Below are 23,169 nucleotides of genomic sequence, written 5' to 3'. Positions count from 1 at the left end.
GGAAAATGCCAGGAGAAGTTATTGTGACAGGGTAGGAACCAAAGTGTTAATAAGTGTTTCCTAGTGGACCCTATATTCTTTATCTTAGCTACTTCATGTAGCTAACATAATGATGCTTTGCGTATTCCTCTTTGATTTAGAAGATACTGTTGCACAGACAACATGCTGATTTAGGTCTACACCATCACTGGTATTATCAGGCTGGATAGCTAGCTACGTTTGCTCTGACTCAGTACATTTATTAGCTAGCCAGCTAACCAGCAATTAGCATTAGCGGCTAACACGATTTAGGCCCAACTTGCTAAGAAAAGACAAACTAGCCGTTTTTTTCAGATGTAAGAAACACAAACTAATAGTGTCATTACAGACCGCTAGAACATTAGTTGTTTTATATGAAGAAGCAAAGTGAAAACAGCATCATTGTCATCAACATTGTTGCATGTGCTGCACTGACCATGCAGACTGAACGCAAGTGAGTCATGGTTGAGGAACATCAAATGTACTCCGTAAGTGACAGGGGGCAGGGCTAGGTCTGTGTGGAAAGCGGCATGGAGAGAGCTACAAGAGATGACTCAAGTAGCGGAGTAAACTATAAAACTATTACACACGGCGTATAACATTTAACAATCCAAACATTCAAATGCCGTGATAGAAGGTAATGTAAAAACTCAAACCGGTCGGTGCATCAATACCGGTATATAGTAAAATACAGTATACCACCATGCCCTAAAATGGAGCTTAAGGGGGAAGCAGGCAAAGGGGTGCATTAAGGTGGATATTTGAAATATCTCTGCAACCAAAACAAATGGGAAAGGGACAGCTGTGTGGGGGTGGAAGGTGGGTTTGGGAGAGAGGGTAACAAGCTGGGAAAGGGCACTGCTCAAATAAACTTCAGTTAATAAATGTCCTCAGCCTGCCAAGGAATCCTGTGTTGCGCTGACTTTGAAAGCCTTTGAAAGCCTTTTCCTTGAGAGCTGAGGTCCAGCGATGCCAATTCTCCATCATCTGTCAAACTCTCCCACGACAAACAAAGAGAGATTTTCTGAAAGGCATGCTGGGTAATGTAGTTTTATCTATAATCTTTCACCTGCTCTATGCCTTGGAATTGCCTTGAAGCGAATAAAGTGTGATACAGTTGTCAGGCTTTCCAGGGTCACATGGGGGATTTCATTACGAGCGGCTCGTAGAGCTCGACCTACTTTCCTGTCGTTAGAAAATGTCAGATTAAAGGGGTGGAGATTTGTAAAGAGTTAGGTAGTGTTCAGTAACCGCATCTGTCAACGCGATTAGTGTTTAAGGGCACGGTGTTAGGGTTCTTGGGGTCATAGCACTTTAGTACCTTATTGCCTATCCACTATCCTACTCCTTGAGCAAGGACACCTCGAGAGATGGAGAGACCATTCATGAGAGTACACCATGCAGATCCTGGTAAACCCAAACAGATATACAGTGCCTTCAGAAAGTGTTCACACCCTTTGACTTTTTCAAAATGTGGTTGTGTTACAAAGTGGGACTAAAAAGGATTTAATTGTCATTTTTTTGTCAACGATCTACACAAAATACTATAATGTCAAAGTGGAAGAGAAATACACATGCGCCGAATACAACAGGTATAAAACACGTGTAGGTAGACCTTACAGTGAAATGCTTACTTACAAGCCCTTAAACAACAATGCAGTTTTAAGAAAAATAAGTGTTAAGTAAAAAAAATAGATAAGCCAAAAATAATAATTTAAAAGCACAATAGCGAGGCTATTTACAGGGGGTACCAGAACAGTGTCAATGTGCGGGGGCACCGGTTAGTTGAGGTGATTGAGGTAATATGTACATGTAGGTAGTGCTAAAGTAACAATGCATGGATAATATACAGAGAGTAGCAGCAGCATAAACGAGGGGGGGGGGGGGGGTGCAAATAGTCTGGCTAGCCATTTCACTAGCTTTTCAGGTGTCTTATGGCTTGGGGGTAGAAGCTGTTAAGAAGCCTTTTGGACCTAGACTTGGCGCTCCGGTACCGCTTGCCGTGCGGTAGCAGAGAGAACAGTCTATGACTAGGGTGGCTGGAGTCTGACAATTTTTAGGGCCTTCCTCTGACACCGCCTGGTATAGAGGTCCTGGATGGCAGGAAGCTTGGCCCCGGTGATGTATTCGGCCTTACCCACTACCCTCTGTAGTGCCTTGCGGTCGAAGGCTGAAAAGTTGCCATACCAGGCAGTGATGCAACCATACTCTCGATGGGGCACCTGTCCAACTTTTTGAGGATCTGAGGACCCATGTCAAATAATTTCAGTCTCCTGAGGGGGAATAGGCTTTGTCGTGCCCTCTTCACGACTTCTTGACGTCTTCGTGTGTTTGGCTCTCAACCTGCTCCACTACAGCCCCGTCGATGAGAATGGGGGCGTCCTCCTTCTCCTGTAGTCCACAATCATCTCCTTTGTCTTGATCACATTGAGGGAGAGGTTGTTGTCCTGGTACCACATGGATAGGTCTCTGACCTCCTCAAAATAGGCTGTCTCATCGTTGTTGGTGATCAGGCCTACCACTGTTGTGTCTCTGTGTAATCTGTTTGTTCCTGCGGCCTTGTTAATGTTAACCTGTTTAAAGGTCTTACTCACATCGGCTACGGAGAGCGTGAGTGTGAACAGCTGAAGCTCTCATGCATGTTTAAGTGTTACTTGCCTTGAAGCGTGCATAGAAGTAGTTTAGCTCATCTGGTGGGCTCGTTTCACTGGGCAGCTCTCGGCTGTGCTTCCCTTTGTAGTCTGTAATGGTTTGCAAGCCCTGCCACATCCGACGAGCGTCAGAGCCAGTGTAGTACAACTCGATCTTAGTCCTGTATTGACGCTTTGCCTGTTTGATGGTTCATCGGAAGGCATAGCGGGATTTCTTATAAACTTTCGAGTTAGGGTCCCTCTCTAGCCTTTAGCTCAGTGCGGATGCTGCCTGTAATCCATGGCTTCTGATTGGGGTATGTACGTACAGTCACTGTGGGGACGACATCATCAATGCGCTTATTGATGAGGCCAATGACTAATGTGGTTTACTCCTCAATGCCATCGGAGGAATCCCGGAACATATTCCAGTCTGTGCTAGCAAAACAGTCCTGTAGCTTAGCATCTGCTTCATCTGACCACTTTTTTATTGATCTAGTCACTGGTGCTTCCTGCTTTAATTTTTGCTTGTAAGCAGGAATCAGGAAGATATAGTTATGGTCAGATTTGCCAAATGGAGGGTGAGGGAGAGATTTGTATGCGTCTCTGTGTGTGGAGTATAGGTGGTCCAGAGTTATTTTTCCTCTGGTTGCACATTTAACATGCTGATAGAAATTTGGTAAAACGAATTTAAGTTTCCCTGCATTAAGGTCCCTGCCTACTAGGAGCGCCGCCTCTGGGTGAGCGTTGTATGCTGTAATGTTAAGATTTCCCTTCACTGGAACTAAGGGGCCTAGCCCGAACTATGGAAACAGCCCCAGACCATTATTCCTCCTCCACCAAACTTTACAGTTAACACTATGCATTGGGACAGGTAGCGTTCTCCTGGCATCCACCAAACCCAGATTCTTCCTTCGGACTGCCAGATAGTGAAGCGTGATTTATCACTCAGGAGAATGCGTTTCCACTGCTCCAGAGTCCAATGGTGGCGAGCTTTACACCACTCTAGCTGATTCTTGGCATTGTTCACAGGGATCTTAGGCTTGTGTGCGACTGCTCAGCCATGGAAACCCATTTCATGAAGGTTCAATCGGACAGTTATTGTGCTGACGTTGCTTCCAGAGGTTGTTTGGAACTCGGTAGTGAGTGTTGGAACCGAGGACAGAATATTCTTACGAATTACACGCTTCAGCACTCGGCGGTCCCGTTCTGTGCGCTTATTTGGCCTACCACTTCACAGCTGAGCCGTTGTTGCTCTTAGACGTTTCCACTTCACAGCACTTACAGTTGACCGGGGCAGCTCTAGCAGGGCAGAAATGTAAAGATCTGACTTGTTGCAAAGGTGACATCCTATGACGGTGCCACATTGAAAGTTACTGAGCTCTCCAGTTAGGCCATTCTACTGCCAATGCTTGTCTATGGAGATTGCATGACTGTGTGACTGTGTGTGATAAATGTTATACACCTGTCAGTAACGGGTTTGGCTGAAATAGCTGGATCCACTAATTTGAAGGGGTGTCCACATACACGATATATACCAAAGTATCTTCATTACATAAGTATCCAACCCCCTGAGTCAATACATAATAGAATCAACCACCTTTGGCAGCGATTACAGCTGTGAATTTTTCTGGGTATGTCACTAAGAGCTTTCCACAACTGGATTGTGCAACATTTGCTCATGATTCTTTTCAAAATTCTACAAGCTGTTGATAATTGCTAGACAACCATTTCCAGGTCTTGCCATAGATTTTCAAGTAGAGTGCATTCTGGAAGAATTACAGCCTCATTGTAAAATGTATGAAATACATTTTATGCCTAATCAATCTTCACACAATACTCCGTAATGACAAGGCGAAAACAATTTTTTTGTTATTTTTGCAACAAAAACTAAACAGAAATACGTTATTTCGAGAAGTATTCAGTCCTTTTGCTATGAGACTCGAAATTGAGCTCAGGTGCATCCAGTTACCATTGATCATCCTTGAGATGTTTCTACAACTTGATTGGAGTCCACCTGTGGTAAATTCAATTGATTGGACATGATTTGGAATATATAAGGTCCCACAAAAACCAAGCCATGAGATTGAAGGAATTGTCGGTAGTGCACAGAGACAGGATTGTGTCGAGTCACAGATCTGGGGAAGGGTACTAAACTCTTTCTGCAGCAGTGTGTTGCCCAAGAACGCAGTGGCCTCCACCATTCTTAAGTGGAAGACGTTTGGAACCACCAAGACTCTTCCTAGAGCTGAACGCCTGGCCAAACTGAGCAATCGGGGGAGAAGGGTCTTGGTCAAGGAGGTAACCTGGTCACTCTGAGCTCCGGAGTTCCTCTGTGGAGATGGGAGAACCTTTCAGAAGGACAACCAACTCTGCAGCTCACCACCAATCAGGCCTTTATGGTAAAGTGGCCAGACGGAAGCCACTCCTCAGCCCGCTTGGAGATTGTCAAAAGGCACCTGAAGAACTCAGACCATGAGAAACAAGATTCTCTGGAGAAAATCTGGCACCAACTCTATGGTGAAGCATGGTGTTGGAAGCATCATCCCCTTGGGTTGTTTTTCAGTGGCTGGCACTAGAAGACAAGTCAGGATCAAGGGAAAGGTACAGTGAAATCCTTGATGCTAATGTGCTCAGGACCTCCGGCAGGGGCTATGGTTCACCTTCCAACAAGACAATGACCCTAAGCACACAGCCAAGACGATGCAGGAGTGGCTTCGGGGACAAGTTTCTGAATGTCCCTGAGTGGCCCTGCCAGAGCCCGGACTTGAACATCTCCGGAGAGACCTGAAAATAGCTGTGCAGCAATGCTCCCCTTCCAACCTGAAAGAGCTTGAGAGGATCTGCAGAGAAGATTGGGAGAAACTCCCCCAATACAGGTTTGTGAAGCTTGCAGCGTCATACCCAAGAAGATTTGAGGCTGTAATCGCTGCTAAAGGTGCTTCAACAAAGTACTGAGTAATTCATCTGAAAATGTATATAAATGTAATATTTAAATTTTTAAAATCTTAATTAATACATTTGCAAAAATATTTAAACCTGTTTTTTGCTTGGTCGTGATGGGGTATTGATGAGAAAAAAATAACAATTTAATCCATTTTAGAATACGGCTTTAGTTACAAAATAAAAAGTCAAGGGGGTCTGAATACTTTCCGAATGCACTGTAGATTTAAGTCAAAACTGTTACTCGGCCACTCAGGAACATTCATTGTCTTCTTGGTAAGCAACTCCAGGGGTAGATTTGGCCCTGTGCTTTGGGTTATTGTCCAGGTTTTCCTCTAGGATTTTGTCTGTGCTTAGCTCCGTTTCTTTTTTTTACCCTTTAAAACTCCCCAGTCCTGAACGATTATCAGCATGCCCATAACATAATGCAGCCACCACTATGCTTGAAAATATGTAGTGGCACTCAGTTATTATATTTGCTGCAAACATGACACACTATGCAGGACAAAAAGTGAATTGCTTTGACCCCTTTTTTGCAGTATTACTTTACCTTGTTGCAAACAGGATGCATGTTTTTGAATATTTTTATTCTGTACAAGCTTCGTTTCACTCTGTCAATTAGGTTATTGTGGCGTAACTACAATGTAGTTGATCCATCCTCAGTTTATTATGACAGCTAGAGATATACCTATATACAAAAGTATGTGGACACCTTCAAATTAGAGGATTTGGCTATTTCAGCCACACCTGTTGCAGACAGGTGTATAAAATCGAGCACACAGCCATGTAATCTTCACACACAAACTTTGGCTTTACTGAAGAGCTCATTGACTTTCGACATGGCACCATCATAGGATGCCACCTTTCCAATAAGTAAGTTCATAAAACTTTCTGCCCTGCTAGAGCTGCTCCATTCAACTGTAAGTGCTGTATTTCTGAAGTGGAATTGTCTAGGAGCAACAACGGCTCAGCCGGGAAGTGATAGGCCACACAAGTTCACAGAACGGGACTGCCGAGTGCTAAAGCACGTAACGCGTAAAAATTCTGTCCTCAGTTGCAACACTCACTTCCGAGTTCCAAACTGCCTCTGGAAGCAACGTCAGCACAAGAACTGTTCGTCGGAAGCTTCGTGAAATGGGTTTCCATGGTGAAGTAGCCCCACAAAAGCCTAAGATCACCAGGTGCAATGTCAAGCGTTGGCTGTAGTGGTGTAGAGCTCGCCCCCATTGGACTCTGGAGCATTGGAAACGCATTCTCTGGAGTGATGAATCACACTACAGCAATCAAATCTAATTTTATTGGTCACATACACATGGTTAGCAGATGTTAATGCAAGTGTAGCGAAATTCTTCAGCTTGTAGTTCCGACAGTGCAGTAATATGTCCTGGAGGGCAGGTAGTTTGCCCCAGGTGATGCGTTGTGCAGACCAGGCGGTGATACAGCCCGACAGGATGCTCTCAGTTGTGCATCTGTAAAAGTTTGAGGGTTTTAGGTGACAAGCCAAATTTATTTAACCTCCTGTAGGTGAACCATTTCAGTTTGTCCGTGATGTGTACGCCGATGTGTGATGTGTGATGTGATGTGTACGCCGAGGAACTTAAAACTTTCCACCTTCCACTACTGTCCCGTGATGTGGATTGGGGGGTGCTCCCTCTGCTGTTTTCTGAAGTCCACGATCATCTCCTTTGTTGATGTTGAGTGTGAGGTTGTTTTCCTGACACCCTACTCTGAGTGCCCTCACCTCCTCCCTGTCTCGTCGTTGTTGGTAATCAAGTCCACTACTGTTGTGTCGTCTGCAAACTTGATGATTGAGTTGGAGGCGTGCATGGCCGCGCCGTCAGGGGTGAACAGGGAGTACAGGAGGGGGCTGAGCACGCACCCTTGTGGGGCCCCAGTGTTGAGGATCAGCGAAGGGGAAATTTTGTTTCCTACCTTCACCACCTGGGGGCAGCCCGTCAGAAAGTCCAGGACCCAATTGCACAGGGCGGGGTTGGGACCCAGGGCCTCAAGCTTAATGATGAGTTTGGAGGTTACTATGGTGTTAAATGCTGAGCTGTATGAACAGCATTCGTACATAGGTATTCCTCTTGTCCAGATGAGATTGTGCAGTGTGATGGCAATTGCATGAAGTGGGTCTAGGGTGGCAGGTAAGGTGGAGGTGATATGATCCTTGACTAGTCTCTCAAAGCACTTCATGATGACAGAAGTGAGTGAGTGCTATTGGGTGATCTTCATTTTGTTCAGTTATCTTTGCCTTTGCATGTGGGGACAGCAGACTGGGATAGGGTGCAATTGAATATGTCCGTAAACACACCAGCCAGCTGGTCTGCACATGCTCTGAAGACGCGACTAGGGATGCCGTCTGGGCCAGCAGCCTTGCAAGGGTTAACACATTTAAATGTCTTACTCACGTCGGCCACGTCGGAGAAGGAGGGGTGGACCGGCAGTCCTTGGTAGCAGGCTGCGTCGGTGGCCATGTATTATCCTCAAAGTGGGCAAAGAATGTGTTTTAGTTTGTCTGGAAGCAAGACGTCGGTGTCCGTGACGTGGCTGTTTTTTCTTTTGTAGTCCGTAATTGCCTGTAGACCCTGCCACATACGTCTCGTGTCTGAGCCATTGAATTGCGACTCCACTTTGTCCCTATACCAACATTTCGCTTGTTTGATTGACTTGGGAGGGAATAACTATACTGTTTATATTCCAAGTCATCTTTCCATGGTTGAATGCGGTGCGTCGCGTTTTCAGTTTTGCGTGAATACCGCCATCTATCCATGGTTTCTGGTGAGGGTAGGTTTTAATGGTCACAGTGGGAACAACTTCTCCAATCCACTTCCTTTTAAACTCACTCATCTAGTCATAATTCAATGTTCATATAATTCAATGTTATTCCCTGAGGCTTCCCGGAACATTTCCCAGTCGGCATGATCAAAACAATCTTGAAGCGTGGATTCCGATTGGTCAGACCAGTGTTGACTGGTTCTAGTCACGGGTACATTCGGTTTGAGCTTCTGCCTGTAGGACCGTAGGAGAAAAATGGAGTCGTAATCGGATTTGCTGAAGGGAGGGTGGGGGAGGGCCTTGTATGCATCGCAGAAGTTAGAGTAGCAGTGTATTTCCTGTGCTCATGCTACAGTCAATGTCCTGAAAGAATTTAGGTAGCCTTGTTTTCAAATTAGCCTTGTTAAAATCCCCAGCTACAATAAATGCAGCCTCAGGATATATGGTTTCCAGTTTACATAGAGTGAAGTTCCTTGAGGGTCGTCGTGGTATCTGCTTGGGAGGATATACTCGACTGTGATGATAATCGAAGATAATTCTCTTGGGAGATAATGTGCATTTCATTGTAAGGAATTCTAGGTCAGGTGAATAAAAGACTTGAGTTCCTGTATGTTGTTATGATTACACCATGAGTCGTTAATCGTGAAGCATACACCCTCTCCCTTCTTCTTCCCAGAGGGATGTTTATTTCTGTCGGTGCGACGCATGAAGAAACCCTGTGGCTGTACCGTCTCTGACAACATATTCCGAGAGAGCCTTGTTTCCGTGAAACAGAATTACAATCTCTGATGTCTCTCTGGAAGGCTACCCTTGCCCTAATTTCATCCATCTTGTTGTCTACCGACTTGACATTAGCGAGTAATATACTCAGAAGTGGTGAGTGGTGTGCACGCCTCCGAAGTCTGACCAGGAGGCCACTCCATCAACCCCTTCTGCGGCGACGTTGTTTTGGGTTGGCCTCTGGGGTTAGATCCAATATCCTGGGTGGTGGTCTGAACAAAGGATCCGTTTCGGGAAAGTCGTATTCCTGGTCGTAATGTAAGTTGACGTCACTCTTATATCCAATAGTTCTTCCCGGCTGTATGTAATAACACTTAAGATTTTCTGGGCTAACAATGTAAGAAATAATACATAAAAACAACTAAATACATAATTTCCTAAGGACTCGAAACGAGGCGACCAACTCTGTTGGCGCCATCTCAGTTGGCGCCATCTAATTGACACCATCTGGCATTCTGACAGACAAATCTTGGTTTGGTGGATGCCAGGAGAACACTGCCTGCCCCAATGCATAGTGCCAACTGTAAAGTTTGATGGAGGAGGAATAATGGTCTGGGGCTGTTTTTCATGGTTCGGGTTAGGCCCCTTAGTTCCAGTGAAGGGAAATCTTAATGCTACAGCATACAATTACATTCTAGACCAGTGTTTCCCAACCGGGGGTACGGGTACCCCTAGGGGTACGTGGGCAATCCCCAGGTGGTATGGTTGGGAAGATTTTCAAAAATGTGAAGGAAAAATATTACCCCACAAAAAAATATATTAAATTTGAATAGGCAGAAAAACATTTACTGAGGTCACTGGTGTGAAATCTCTAGTTATTTTATAGGCCTAGTTTTACCTCTTTACTTTTGGGGTGTGAGCAATGCTCTGTCTATCTGGCCTCTGGGTGATCGCCCACCCGTTGGCTCAATGTTTGATCCTCTGCTCATGCCAAGTGCACGTGATCCTTTGCTCCATGCACTAGAGTACCTGCTGCTGTTATCCTCACAGAAACTATGATGCCGATTAACTGAAGTCTGTACCATTGTCATATAACACTGTGTGCCGTAGGGACGATGACATGGGCGTTGATATTATTTATCAATTGGTGAAAAAACTATAATTCCGGCTCATTTTCTCTGCAGTTTGACGAATCGACTGATGTCAGTGGGGAAGCCCAGTTGATTGCGTTTGTGCAATACAAAGACATTTCGGAAATTAATGAGCACATTCTGTTCTGCAAGAAGCTAACGGGGAGAACTACAGGTGGGGATGTGTTTCACGTTATTGACAGCTTTTTCTCAGAGCACTATCTGGATTGGAAATCCTGTTTTCCTGTGTGCACGGCTCATGCTGTATCAATGCCTGGGAGAGTGAAATTATGAAATGCCCATGTAAAGAAGGTAAAGCCCACTCTATCATTCACAGAGAGGCATTAGCTAGCAAGAGAATGAGTCCTGAGTTACATGATGTTTTGAAGGACAAAGTGAAAGTGATTCACTTTATCAAGTCCAGGCTTCTGAATCACCGATTGTTTGAAAGGCTCTGTGATGACAGTGGGACGGAGCACAAGCAGCTACGGCTTCACACCGATGTCCGTTGGCTATCCAGAGGGAAATAGTAGCGGCTTTTTGAGCTGCGTGCCAAACTAAGTGATTTTCTGTCTGAGCAGTCACACCCCCTTGTGTCTGTGTTTGAGGACATAGACTAGAGATCCTGCCTTGCCAATCTTGCTGATGTGTTAAGTGAACTCTGCAAGGTAGACACACACATCCTAAAAATTTTGACAAAGTGTGTTGATTCATGAAGAAGTTCAAACTCTGGTAGAGGAAATGTGAAGATGGGGAAGTAAGTTGTTTTCAGAAGCTTTACACCTCTTTAAACAGGTGATGTTGACAATAGTGCAAATAGTAAGCTCCCATTTACCCAAACTCAACAGTGAGTTCAACTCCAACTTCCCTGACATTGAAACCAAGTCTGCCAAACTTGACTGGGTGCGTCAACCACCTTTTTTATCAAATTTACAGCAAATCTAGGAATCACGCCGGTTGCAAACGCATGAGGGTGTACTTCAGGCAAGTCAACGTGTTTTAGGAGTACAGAACCCAAAAAAGGTTGGGAACCACTGTTCTAGATGATTCTGTGCTTCCAACTTTGTGGCAACAGTTTGGGGAAGGCTGTTTCCTGTTTCAGCATGACAAGACTCCCGTGTACAAACCAGAAATGGTTTGTCGAGATCAGTGTGGAAGAACTTGACTAGCCTGCACAGAACCTTGACCACAACCCCAGCGAACACCTTTGGAATGAATTGGAAGGCCTACTGCGAGCCAGCCTAATCGCCCAACATCAGTGCCTGACCATACTAATGCTCTTGCGGCTGAACGGAAGCATGTCCCAGCAGCAATGTTCCAACATCTAGTGGAAAGCCTTCCCAGAAGAGTGGAGGCTGTTAAAGCAGCAATGGGGAAAACAACTCCATATTAATGCCCATGATTTTGGAATGAGATGTTCGACGAGCAGGTGCCCACATACTTTAATACTTATTGAATGAAGACATTTCAGATTTTCTTTTTTAATACATTTATAAACATTTCAAAAAACATAATTCCACTTTGACATCATTGGGTATTGTGTGTAGGCAAGTCACAGAACAAAATCACAATTTTAATCAATTTTAAATTCATACTGTAACACAACAAAATGTGCAAAAAGTCAAGGGGTTTGAATACTTTCTAATACGGATCATAACACATTTATTCATGTGACTTACAGTTTATAAAATGTGTCTAATTAGTTAGTTTAGTTAGTCTAGTTTCCCTTTAAGTTATCTGCATTTGATGCTTTACGCCACTATTGCCTCTTTGCTATGTTTATGGCCCTTTCTGGTTCAAGACGACCCACTTTTAAATTAAGGCGGGAGCCTCAAAGCAGTGTTAAGTGGCAAGGATGATTTATTTTTTTAAAATCACCTTTTATTTATACACTTAAGTGCATTAAGAACAAATTCTTATTTACAATGACGACCTGTCAAAAGAGAATCTGCCTGTTCTGGGGCGCAACCAGATCTTGATGGTGACTGTAAGTAATTTCACACTGCCGGTGTCCAGGACAGCTGCTTTCACAAGACGTGGCCTCTGCCAACACTTTAAACTTACATTTTGCCATTGTTATTTAATCTGACAAGCCCCCTTCTGACACCCCCCAATTCTAGCTGTCCAACACTGACCCCGTTGAAAGTTGACCCACAGATATAGTCCCTTTGTCACTGTCCTTATGCACCAGCAGGTGGTATCGCCAGAGAGTACCTTCAGTGTGTATGCTGACTATGTACAGTGCAGGGTCAGTGGTGCATGCCAATACCAGTGTCATGCCAAAATTGACTGTATCCCACAAGTTAGATAGCATACTAAAATAGCATACTCTGAGTTGTCCTGATGTTAGGTCCTGATGTGGCTATGCCATATGGCTGTGGGCTACACTAGTTCATTTAGCAGACAAGATTTGCTTATAATTCCGTGGCATTATTTTATAGTATGAAAAATACAATTGAACAAAGCTGGATAAAATATAAATATGTTCTCCACAATTTGAGGGAGTGTGCACGTGCTGCTATTATGTGTTGAGCGGTTAACAAATATATAGGTCCTCCTATATGCTTAATTTAGAGTTATTCATGCAACTTTAGTTGTTCTACAAACATTGGGCTATATGTTTTGATTTGTAATACATTGTAAGGCTGCATGATGAGACTCTAATGATGATTTGAAAAAAGTCACTTGAAATGCATGAGCCCTGCTTATTTTTTTGCATAAGCTGTACACACTCCAATAGTCTCTCATTCACAATTTGACAAGCACTTAATAATGCCTCGAATTTCACGGCGGCATCTCCTTTGTGGCCGTAATGCACCCTAAAAAAATCCATGCCTTTTGAGGCCCGGAGTGCTGCTTTGTGCCGTTCTCCTTGTGTGCTCCGCAATCCGAAGCATTTCGCACTCACATGGCTCTCCATCATGTGATCAGGTCTTTCTCACAGGCTACAAGTGAAGACCGACACATCGGGGACGCAATTTGCGCGCATCCTTATCCAATTCTGAGGTGCATATTGAAGATACTGGAAGAACGTTCCACATTCCACATCGTCAACCAACAAGACGAGTAGACCTAACGAACAACGAAACCACTAGCCTATGTCAATCTACTATCCCCCATAGTACAAAAGTCGACCCATTCTATTCTGTGCGAGAAATAAATATTCCAAACATAGTCTGGGACAGTTGTGGGATGCGATAGATCCCAAATTAATACAACCACTAGCATAAAAAAAAACTTTTTTATGCAATGTGGCTGACACAACAGATCAGAACATTTAGCTTAAAATGTTTAAAAACTATTAGGTTATTTCTACACATTATAAGCGCAGCAATATACACATGGTAAAATGCTATAAACGCGAATGTTCCATTAGCAGAAAACACCATTATCAAAAGTGACCGCAAATGCAATCCTTTATTATTTAGTATATGTAAAGGCAAGATAAATAAAGAATAGTCTCATGGGTGACAATATTAGCTTACCACCGGCATCACACATGCTTTTATTATAAAGGTGCATTTTTATGGTGAAAACTTGAAACTCACACACTGCCAGTTAGGCTCTATATGTCAGGTGCGTGAATGAGGACCCAAAAGCGAATTAGCAAAACAGAGTTTCTTTAATGACGAAACACATGTAGGCTCAGATGGACAGGCAGATTCCGACAGGACAGGACAAGGTCAGATGAACTGGCAGATTCCGACAGGACAGGACAAGGTTGCAGCAAACATGACGATAGTCTGGTTCAGGCATGAGAAACACAAATGAGAATCCGACAAAGACAGAAACAGGAACAGAGAGAGATATAGAGACCTAATCAGAGGGAAAAAGGGAACAGGTGGGAAAAGGGGTGAACGAGGTAGTTAGAGGAGACAAGGAACAGCTGGGGGAAGGAGGGTAAGAAAAGGTAACCTAATACGACCAGCAGAGGGAGACAGGGTGAAGAGAAAGAACAGGAACAAGACACAACATGACAATACATGACAGTACCCCCCCACTCACCGAGCGCCTCCTGGCGCACTCGAGGAGGAAACCTGGCGGCAACGGAGGAAATCATCGATCAGCGAACGGTCCAGCACGTCCCGAGAGGGAACCCAACTCCTTTCCTCAGGACCGTACCCCTCCCAATCCACTAGGTACTGATGACCACGGCCCCGAGGACGCATGTCCAAAATCTTACGGACCCTGTAGATAGGTGCGCCCTCGACAAGGATGGGGGGGGGGGGGGGGAAGACGAGCGGGGGCGCGAAGAACGGGCTTAACACAGGAGACATGGAAGACCGGGTGGACGCGACGAAGATATCGCGGAAGAAGAAGTCGCACTGCGACAGGATTAATGATCTGAGAAATACGGAACGGACCAATGAACCGCGGGGTCAACTTGCGAGAAGCTGTCTTAAGGGGAAGGTTCTGAGTGGAGAGCCAAACTCTCTGACCGCGACAATATCTAGGACTCTTAGTTCTACGCTTATTAGCGGCTCTCACAGTCTGCCCCCTATAACGGCAAAGTGCAGACCTGACCCTCTTCCAGGTGCGCTCGCAACGTTGGACAAAAGCCTGAGCGGAGGGGACGCTGGACTCGGCGAACTGAGACGAGAACAGCGGAGGCTGGTACCCGAGGCTACTCTGAAAAGGAGATAGCCCGGTCGCAGACGAAGGAAGCGAGTTGTGGGCGTATTCTGCCCAGGGGAGCTGTTCTGACCAAGACGCAGGGTTACGAAAAGAAAGACTGCGTAAGATGCGACCAATAGTCTGATTGGCCCGTTCTGCTTGACCGTTAGACTGGGGGTGAAAGCCGGAAGAGAGACTGACGGAAGCCCCAATCAAACGGCAAAACTCCCTCCAAAATTGAGACGTGAATTGCGGACCCCTGTCCGAAACGACGTCTGACGGAAGGCCATGAATTCTGAAAACATTCTCGATGATGATTTGTGCCGTTTCTTTAGCAGAAGGGAGCTTAGCAAGGGGAATAAAATGAGCCGCCTTAGAGAACCTATCGACAACCGTAAGAATAACAGTCTTCCCCGCTGACGAAGGCAGTCCGGTGATAAAATCTAAGGCGATGTGAGACCACGGTCGAGAGGGAATGGGAAGCGGCCTGAGACGGCCGGCAGGAGGGGAGTTACCGGACTTAGTCTGCGCGCAGACCGAACAAGCAGCCACGAAACGACGCGTGTCATGCTCCCGGGTGGGCCACCAAAAACGCTGGCGAATGGAAGCAAGCGTACCCCGAACGCCAGGGTGGCCGGCTAACTTGGCAGAGTGAGCCCACTGAAGAACGGCCAGACGAGTAGGAACGGGAACGAAAAGAAGGTTCCTAGGACAAGCGCGAGGCGACGGAGTGTGAGTGAGTGCTTGCTTTACCTGCCTCTCAATTCCCCAGACAGTCAACCCGACAACACGCCCCTCAGGGAGAATCCCCTCAGGGTCAGTGGAGGCTACTGAAGAACTGAAGAGACGAGATAAAGCATCAGGCTTGGTGTTCTTAGAGCCCGGACGATAAGAAATCACGAACTCGAAACGAGCGAAAAACAGCGCCCAACGAGCCTGACGCGCATTAAGTCGTTTGGCAGAACGGATGTACTCAAGGTTCCTATGGTCAGTCCAAACGACAAAAGGAGCGGTCGCCCCCTCCAACCACTGTCGCCATTCGCCTAGGGCTAAGCGGATGGCGAGCAGTTCGCGGTTTCCCACATCATAGTTACGTTCCGACGGCGACAGGCGATGAGAAAAATACGCGCAAGGGTGGACCTTGTCGTCAGAGGGGGAGCGCTGAGAAAGAATGGCTCCCACGCCCACCTCTGACGCGTCAACCTCGACAACGAACTGTCTAGAGACGTCAGGTGTAACAAGGATAGGTGCGGATGTAAAACGATTCTTGAGGAGATCAAAAGCTCCCTGGGCGGAAATTGACCACTTAAAGCACGTCTTGACAGAAGTAAGGGCTGTGAGAGGAGCTGCCACCTGACCGAAATTACGGATGAAACGATAGAAGTTTGCGAAGCCGAGAAAGCGCTGCAGCTCGACGCGTGACTTAGGGACGGGCCAATCAATGACAGCTTGGACCTTAGCGGGATCCATCTTAATGCCTTCAGCGGAAATAACAGAACCGAGAAATGTGACGGAGGAGGCATGAAAAGTGCACTTCTCAGCCTTCACAAAAAGACAATTCTCTAAAAGGCGCTGGAGGACACGTCAAACGTGCTGAACATGAATCTGGAGTGACGGTGAAAAAAATCAGGATATCGTCAAGGTAAACGAAAACAAAGATGTTCAGCATGTCTCTCAGGACGTCATTGACTAATGCCTGAAAGACAGCTGGAGCGTTAGCGAGGCCGAAAGGAAGAACCCGGTATTCAAAGTGCCCTAACGGAGTGTTAAACGCCGTCTTCCACTCGTCCCCTTCCCTGATGCGCACGAAGGTCCAACTTAGTGAAAAACCTGGCTCCCTGCAGGATCTCGAAGGCTGAAGACATAAGAGGAAGCGGATAACGATTCTTCACTGTTATGTCATTCAGCCCTCGATAATCTATGCAGGGGCGCAGAGACCCGTCTTTCTTTTTGACAAAAAAAACCCCCGCTCCGGCGGGAGAGGAGGAGGGGACTATGGTACCGGCGTCAAGAGCTACAGACAAATAATCTTCGAGAGCCTTACGTTCGGGAGCCGACAGAGAGTATAGTCTACCCCGGGGGGGAGTGGTTCCCGGAAGGAGATCAATACTACAATCATACGACCGGTGTGGAGGAAGAGAGGTGGCCCTGGACCGACTGAACACCGTGCGCAGATCGTGATATTCCTCCGGCACCCCTGTCAAATCACCAGGCTCCTCCTGTGGAGAAGAGACAGAGGAAACAGGAGGGATAGCAGACATTAAACATTTCACATGACAAGAGACGTTCCAGGAGAGGATAGAATTACTAGACCAATTAATAGAAGGATTATGACAAACTAGCCAGGGATGGCCCAAAACAACAGGTGTAAAAGGTGAACGAAAAATTAAAAAAGAAATGGTTTCGCTATGATTACCAGAGACAGTGAGGGTTAAAGGTAGCGTCTCACGCTGAATCCTGGGGAGAGGACTACCATCCAAGGCGAACAAGGCCGTGGGCTCCCTTAACTGTCTGAGAGGAATGTCATGTTCCCGAGCCCAGGTCTCGTCCATAAAGCAGCCCTCCGCCCCAGAGTCTATCAAGGCACTGCAGGAAGCTGACGAACCGGTCCAGCGTAGATGGACCGACAAGGTAGTGCAGGATCTTGAAGGAGAGACAGGAGTAGTAGCGCTCACCAGTAGCCCTCCGCTTACTGATGAGCTCTGGCTTTTACTGGACATGAAGTGACAAAATGACCAGCAGAACCGCAATAGAGACAGAGGCGGTTGGTGATTCTCCGTTCCCTCTCCTTAGTCGAGATGCGGATACCTCCCAGCTGCATAGGCACAGCACCCGAGCCGGCAGAGGAAGATGGAAGTGATGCGGAGAGGGGGGCAGCGGAGAACGCGAGCTCCTTTCCACGAGCTCGGTGACGAAGATCAACCCGTCGCTCTATGCGAATAGCGAGTTCAATCAAGGAATCCACGCTGGAAGGAACCTCCCGGGAGAGAATCTCATCCTTTACCTCCGCGCGGAGACCCTCCAGAAAACGAGCGAGCAAAGCCGGCTCGTTCCAGTCACTGGAGGCAGCAAGAGTGCGAAACTCAATAGAGTAGTCTGTAATGGATCGATTACCTTGACATAGGGAAGACAGGACCCTGGAAGCTTCCTCCCCAAAAACAGAACGATCAAAAACCCGTATCATCTCCTCCTTAAAGTCCTGATACTGGTTAGTACACTCAGCCCTTGCCTCCCAGATTGCCGTGCCCCACTCACGAGCCCGTCCAGTAAGGAGAGATATGACGTAGGCGATACGAGCAGTGCTCCTGGAGTAAGTGTTGGGCTGGAGAGAAAACACAATATCACACTGGGTGAGGAACGAGCGGCATTCAGTGGGCTCCCCAGAGTAACACGGCGGGTTATTGATTCTGGGCTCCGGAGATTCGAAAGCCCTGGAAGTGGCCGGTGGATCGAGGCGGAGATGGTGAACCTGTTCTGTGAGGTTGGAGACTTGGGCGGCCAGGGTCTCAACGGCATGTCGAGCAGCAGACAATTCCTGCTCGTGTCTGCCTAGCATCGCTCCCTGGATCTCGACGGCTGAGTGGAGAGGATCCGAAGTCGCTGGGTCCATTCTAGGTCGGATTCTTCTGTCAGGTGCGTGAATGAGGACCCAAAAGCGAATTAACAAAACAGAGTTTCTTTAATGACGAAACACATGTAGGCTCAGATGGACAGGCAGATTCCGACAGGACAGGACAAGGTCAGATGAACTGGCAGATTCCGACAGGACAGGACAAGGTTGCAGCAAACACGACGATAGTCTGGTTCAGGCATGAGAAACACAAACGAGAATCCGACAAAGACAGAAACAGGAACAGAGAGAGATATAGAGACCTAATCAGAGGGAAAAAGGGAACAGGTGGGAAAAGGGGTGAACGAGGTAGTTAGAGGAGACAAGGAACAGCTGGGGGAAGGAGGGTAAGAAAAGGTAACCTAATACGACCAGCAGAGGGAGACAGGGTGAAGAGAAAGAACAGGAACAAGACACAACATGACAATACATGACACTATACCCCTTGTAAAGTGGATGAATGTGCTTAATTTTAAGAAGTTATTTGGCCACTTTATTAAAACATATAGGCCTATGGGCTAGGCTACATGAGGTGTGCTATGATTCGAAAAAGTCGCAAAAAAAAGGCATTGTTTCTTATGCTGGGCATCATTCACAAGTGATATTATATCATTCACAAGTGATAAGCTAATATTGTCACCCATCAGACTATTCTTTATTTATCTTGTCTTTACATATACTAAATAATAATTGTGTGAAATTTGTTTTGATTTAGAATGGACCATTATCATGCACCTGTATCGAAACAGGGGCAGGGGAAAAATACATATCATCTGCACTTAAATAGCGAATGGAGGATGCTTTTCCACGTGGTTCATTTTCATGCTAGTCAGGTAGGCTATACTCCTGTTGTAAAGATAAGCAATTTGTTTAATATTAGGAAAGTTGAGAAATAAATATAGTAGGCCTAGCCAATAGAAAGCTGATGGGATCCTCGTTTTCTCCAGCAATTTCAAAGGCTGTAGAAATGTTGCGCAACATGAATTCACCGGCTCTCATGGAGTGTTTGATTCGATTTTTGATTACATTTGCATTGATGAGTACCAGGCAGGTAGCAAGTTTTGTAGGTTTCTAATGACCATCTGCAGCATCAGAGCTTGGATAAGCCTAATTACCGTGGAATTTGACTGCCTTCATTGACTGCCTTCATACCGGTGTGGCGGTAATATGGTCACCACAACAGCCCTACTTACTTCCCTATGTTTTTATGCGACACAAACAAACAGATAAGTTTGCTCTACTGCTCATCCCCTTCCCCAACTCTCTCTACTCAAACATTATTAATTTTGTTACACATCAAAGAAAAACTCACCTTTACCTTCACTGATGTATTCAACCCTCTAGGCACTGAACCAAACTAATTTACAGAGCAGCTAGAATGTTAACGGCTCATTTCCTGTAACAACTACAGCAATTTGTGTATATTCTTCAGCAATGTGTGTTATAAGGTGGCGATTATTTGACTGAAGTTTAAAGGGGTAATCAGCCCATTTTTGGACTTAAAAATGTATGATATGTGCACATTGATTCTGTCGTACTGTCGTACCCCATCAGAACATTGTTTTAGCTTGTTTTACTCTCTTTGTTAACTAACTAAATGTAAACAAACACTATATAGCCTCAAAACATGATTAAAACTATACATTTTATATGGATGGTCAGTCCTTGCATCCATAGCTCTGTCTATGAATTTGAGAGTGGTTACATTTCTCAAGCTCCATCCCTCAGCTTTTTACAGAAACAGGAGTGGGGAAAACACTGTTATTGTTTCAACTGTTGATTGCTACTTTAAGTAAACTGAGTAATGCATTACTAGTCGCACATTGTTGAAGAAAAGTTACAAATGAAATCATAATCCCAGATTTTTGTGAGATTGATTGTATTTTTGCACAGAGTCAGAAAAACAAACATGAACTATGGCTTCAGCTCGAACTAGGGTTACAAGGGTTACAGCTCAACAACATAAATAGCAGCAAAGGCCGATTTGGACTACATCTCATGGTGAATTACAAAGCAGCTAGCACGATAACAGCTAATTTCCAATAACAATGCTGGTTTTCAAATCACGGTAACAACTGACCCTGCAAATGACCCTTGAAGTGTAAGGTTGGCATTTTCATGGTGCAAAAGAGCAAAGACCAAACTCAATCTTTGCTCTTATGCACCATGACAATGTCTCTGTCAGACTTCGAGGGTCATTTGTTACCAGTGTTGTTACCTGAAATGATCCATTAGCATGCTAGCTGCTTTGTAAAATACCCTGAAACATATTACAAATTGGCCTGCTATTTATGTTGAGTTGAGCTGGAACCAATGGGGTTACCCTAGTTTCTGCGAGTCAGCGCTGTCCACCATTTACATTCTGACAGATCCCAAGGCCCCCAGCTCCATATCCTGGCATGTCATAGCAGTAAAGCATGTGACAGTAGGGCCTATAAAGTCACCTTTGATGACATGTACATTTTAATCATTTAGCAGACGCTCCTATCCAAAGTGACTTACAGTAGCAATTAGGGTTAAGTGCCTTGCTCAAGGGCACATTGATTGTTTTTTCCCCCACATCGTCACCTCGGGGATTCGAACCAGTGACCTTTTTGTTACTGGCCCAATGCTCTTAACCGCTAAGTTACTTGCCGCCCATACCTTATAGTATATACTAGAGCATGTGATGATCTAATGATAGCCCAAATGGAGTATGATACAGTTCTCATGTTGGGGTGCTAACCTTCCCTTTACAACTGTTTCTAGAAGGGGTGCTCATAAGACCCACATGCTACTGATTCAACTCTGTTATGTTGGTTTGATACATTTCTATGACTGTGCCAACAACTAATATATGTTACTGACATGCTACAAAACTCCTGATACCAGATTTGGCTTTTTTTTATGTTATTTTACTCATCCTTTATTTAACCAGGGAAGTCACAGGATGGTTTTATAACATTGTTAGCAGGAGAAAAGAGGCTGTGCTTGTGGTCACCAATGATGGATAATTCTAATTCTCTCTGACTCTAGCTGGGAGATCATTGATGCGGGCCAGGACAGCAGATCTGGAGCTGGGCTACAGGTCACAGACTCCTGGACGAGCTTCAAGCTCTTTCTGCAGGAGACCTCCTCCTTCAAGCAGCAGAATCCAGGCAAGGTGAGGCAAATGTGGTTATATGACTGGATATTCAGTATTTGCCTTTAATCCAAATTGAAAAGTATGATTGATAAACTCATTTTACCTTAATTATTTTAGATGCAGACCGGCTCCTGCACTGTATGTCAAGTTCTAAATCAATTATAAAACTTGAGTCCCTTCTCTCCTCATCCTTGCAGCAATGTTTTTATCTTGTTATATCAGTCACTGACAGTCACTCAATTAGCCATGTCAGCTAACAATTTTTAGCGAGCTAGCTAAACTTGTAGTAATCATGGCCAAATACTGACCTGGCACGCAGGGCACGTGCCCAAGGGCCCCAACCTCCAGGGGACCCACATTGATTTTGTTAGTCCTTCTTACTCAGATCTTACCAAATCTTGCTTATGGCCCCCAAAAAGCTGGAGCCGGCCCTGGTTGCAAACTAATAAATGTTGCTCTCTTTCCTTCTTCCCCATCTTAGTTTTGCTTGCTGGTCTGCAGTTTGTGCACCTTTTTGGCTGTCTTAGGACGCTACATTCCAGGTGTTCTCATCTTATATGTTTTAGGTAAGTTGTTGGGATCACCATCTTTGGACAACTAGCCAATATGCAAGGCACAGAATAATCTGGAGAATGTGTTGATTCAAACTGATGTATCATCACTTTAGTTGAGATTATGAAATGTCTTTATAGTGGAATGTTACAACTTGTGAACCCAGCTTTAGGAAGAAGTTGACATTCAATAAATTGTCCTCCTCCAATTCTGCTGAACTATGGTGGTTAACATTTGACATGCAGTATCTTTGCTTCATCCTATGATATTGATTCACTATTTTAAATGATGAATTTATTACTGCTGATTATCATTCACTTGAAGTATGCAAGTGAAGTGCTTTGTCCAATGGCTTAATAATGACTCCAAAAACGAAATATTCAGCTCTTTAAATACCTCGGAGGATACACGCTAGTGTGGTGGAATATTCTAATCCGGTAAGGGAGACTTTAATTTCTTCAAACAAACATATTTTTTCAATATTGATTAATTATTGCAATAGTGAGGCTGGTCGACCCAACACCTTTGAGTATTGGACCTAGAGTCTAACCTTTACAGACAATGCTGTTTCTTATATACACTAAGAATGCTTAGTCATGGCTGGTTCCAACTCTCCCATGCAGATTAGGGGGCACCATAAACCACTTTGGATTTATCCTGTGGTCATCTGCACCCGGTGCCGTTTCCCAGATGCAAGGATGATTAGACACAATATCAATTATGTTCTACTCCCCCAGGCTATCCCTGTCTTGGTTACACCCACCACATCTTATCTATGGAATGCCAGCTGTAGGTTTTTAGGATCCTCTCAGTTCACAAATACATTTGACGAGAAAGTACTCATCAAAGCTATTCAATGCATAAACAGTATAACATAATCTTGTAATTTCTTTCACATTAGCCTCTTTCAAAGAATTTAATGGTAATTCCAAATTGCCTTGCCAAGAGGTTGTGTAAGGATGTTCCTATCCTAGTTTCCCCTAAAGTTTCAGAATTTTCCAGGATTGACATGGTATTGTGGATCCCTGGAAATGCAGTCCTTCCGTCAGT

The 23,169-nt window shown here is 45.1% G+C and overlaps 1 protein-coding gene across 2 annotated transcripts in view; it reads left to right on the top strand.

The window, feature by feature from the left end:
* retreg1 (reticulophagy regulator 1) overlaps positions 1 to 23,169 on the top strand; it is a 92,484-nt gene that overhangs the window by 58,150 nt on the left and 11,165 nt on the right. For both annotated transcript variants that reach the window (XM_021612610.2, XM_021612611.2), the window contains 2 exons: positions 21,459 to 21,585; positions 22,049 to 22,133. In XM_021612610.2, coding sequence (XP_021468285.1) covers positions 21,459 to 21,585; positions 22,049 to 22,133 — 212 coding nt within the window. The remainder of the gene's footprint in view (positions 1 to 21,458; positions 21,586 to 22,048; positions 22,134 to 23,169) is intronic.

Source organism: Oncorhynchus mykiss, chromosome 8, assembly GCF_013265735.2.
Source record: "Oncorhynchus mykiss isolate Arlee chromosome 8, USDA_OmykA_1.1, whole genome shotgun sequence".
NCBI lineage: Eukaryota > Metazoa > Chordata > Actinopteri > Salmoniformes > Salmonidae > Oncorhynchus > Oncorhynchus mykiss.
The sequence above is the reverse complement of the archived record's forward strand: the minus strand, read 5'-3'. Positions and strand labels throughout refer to the sequence as shown.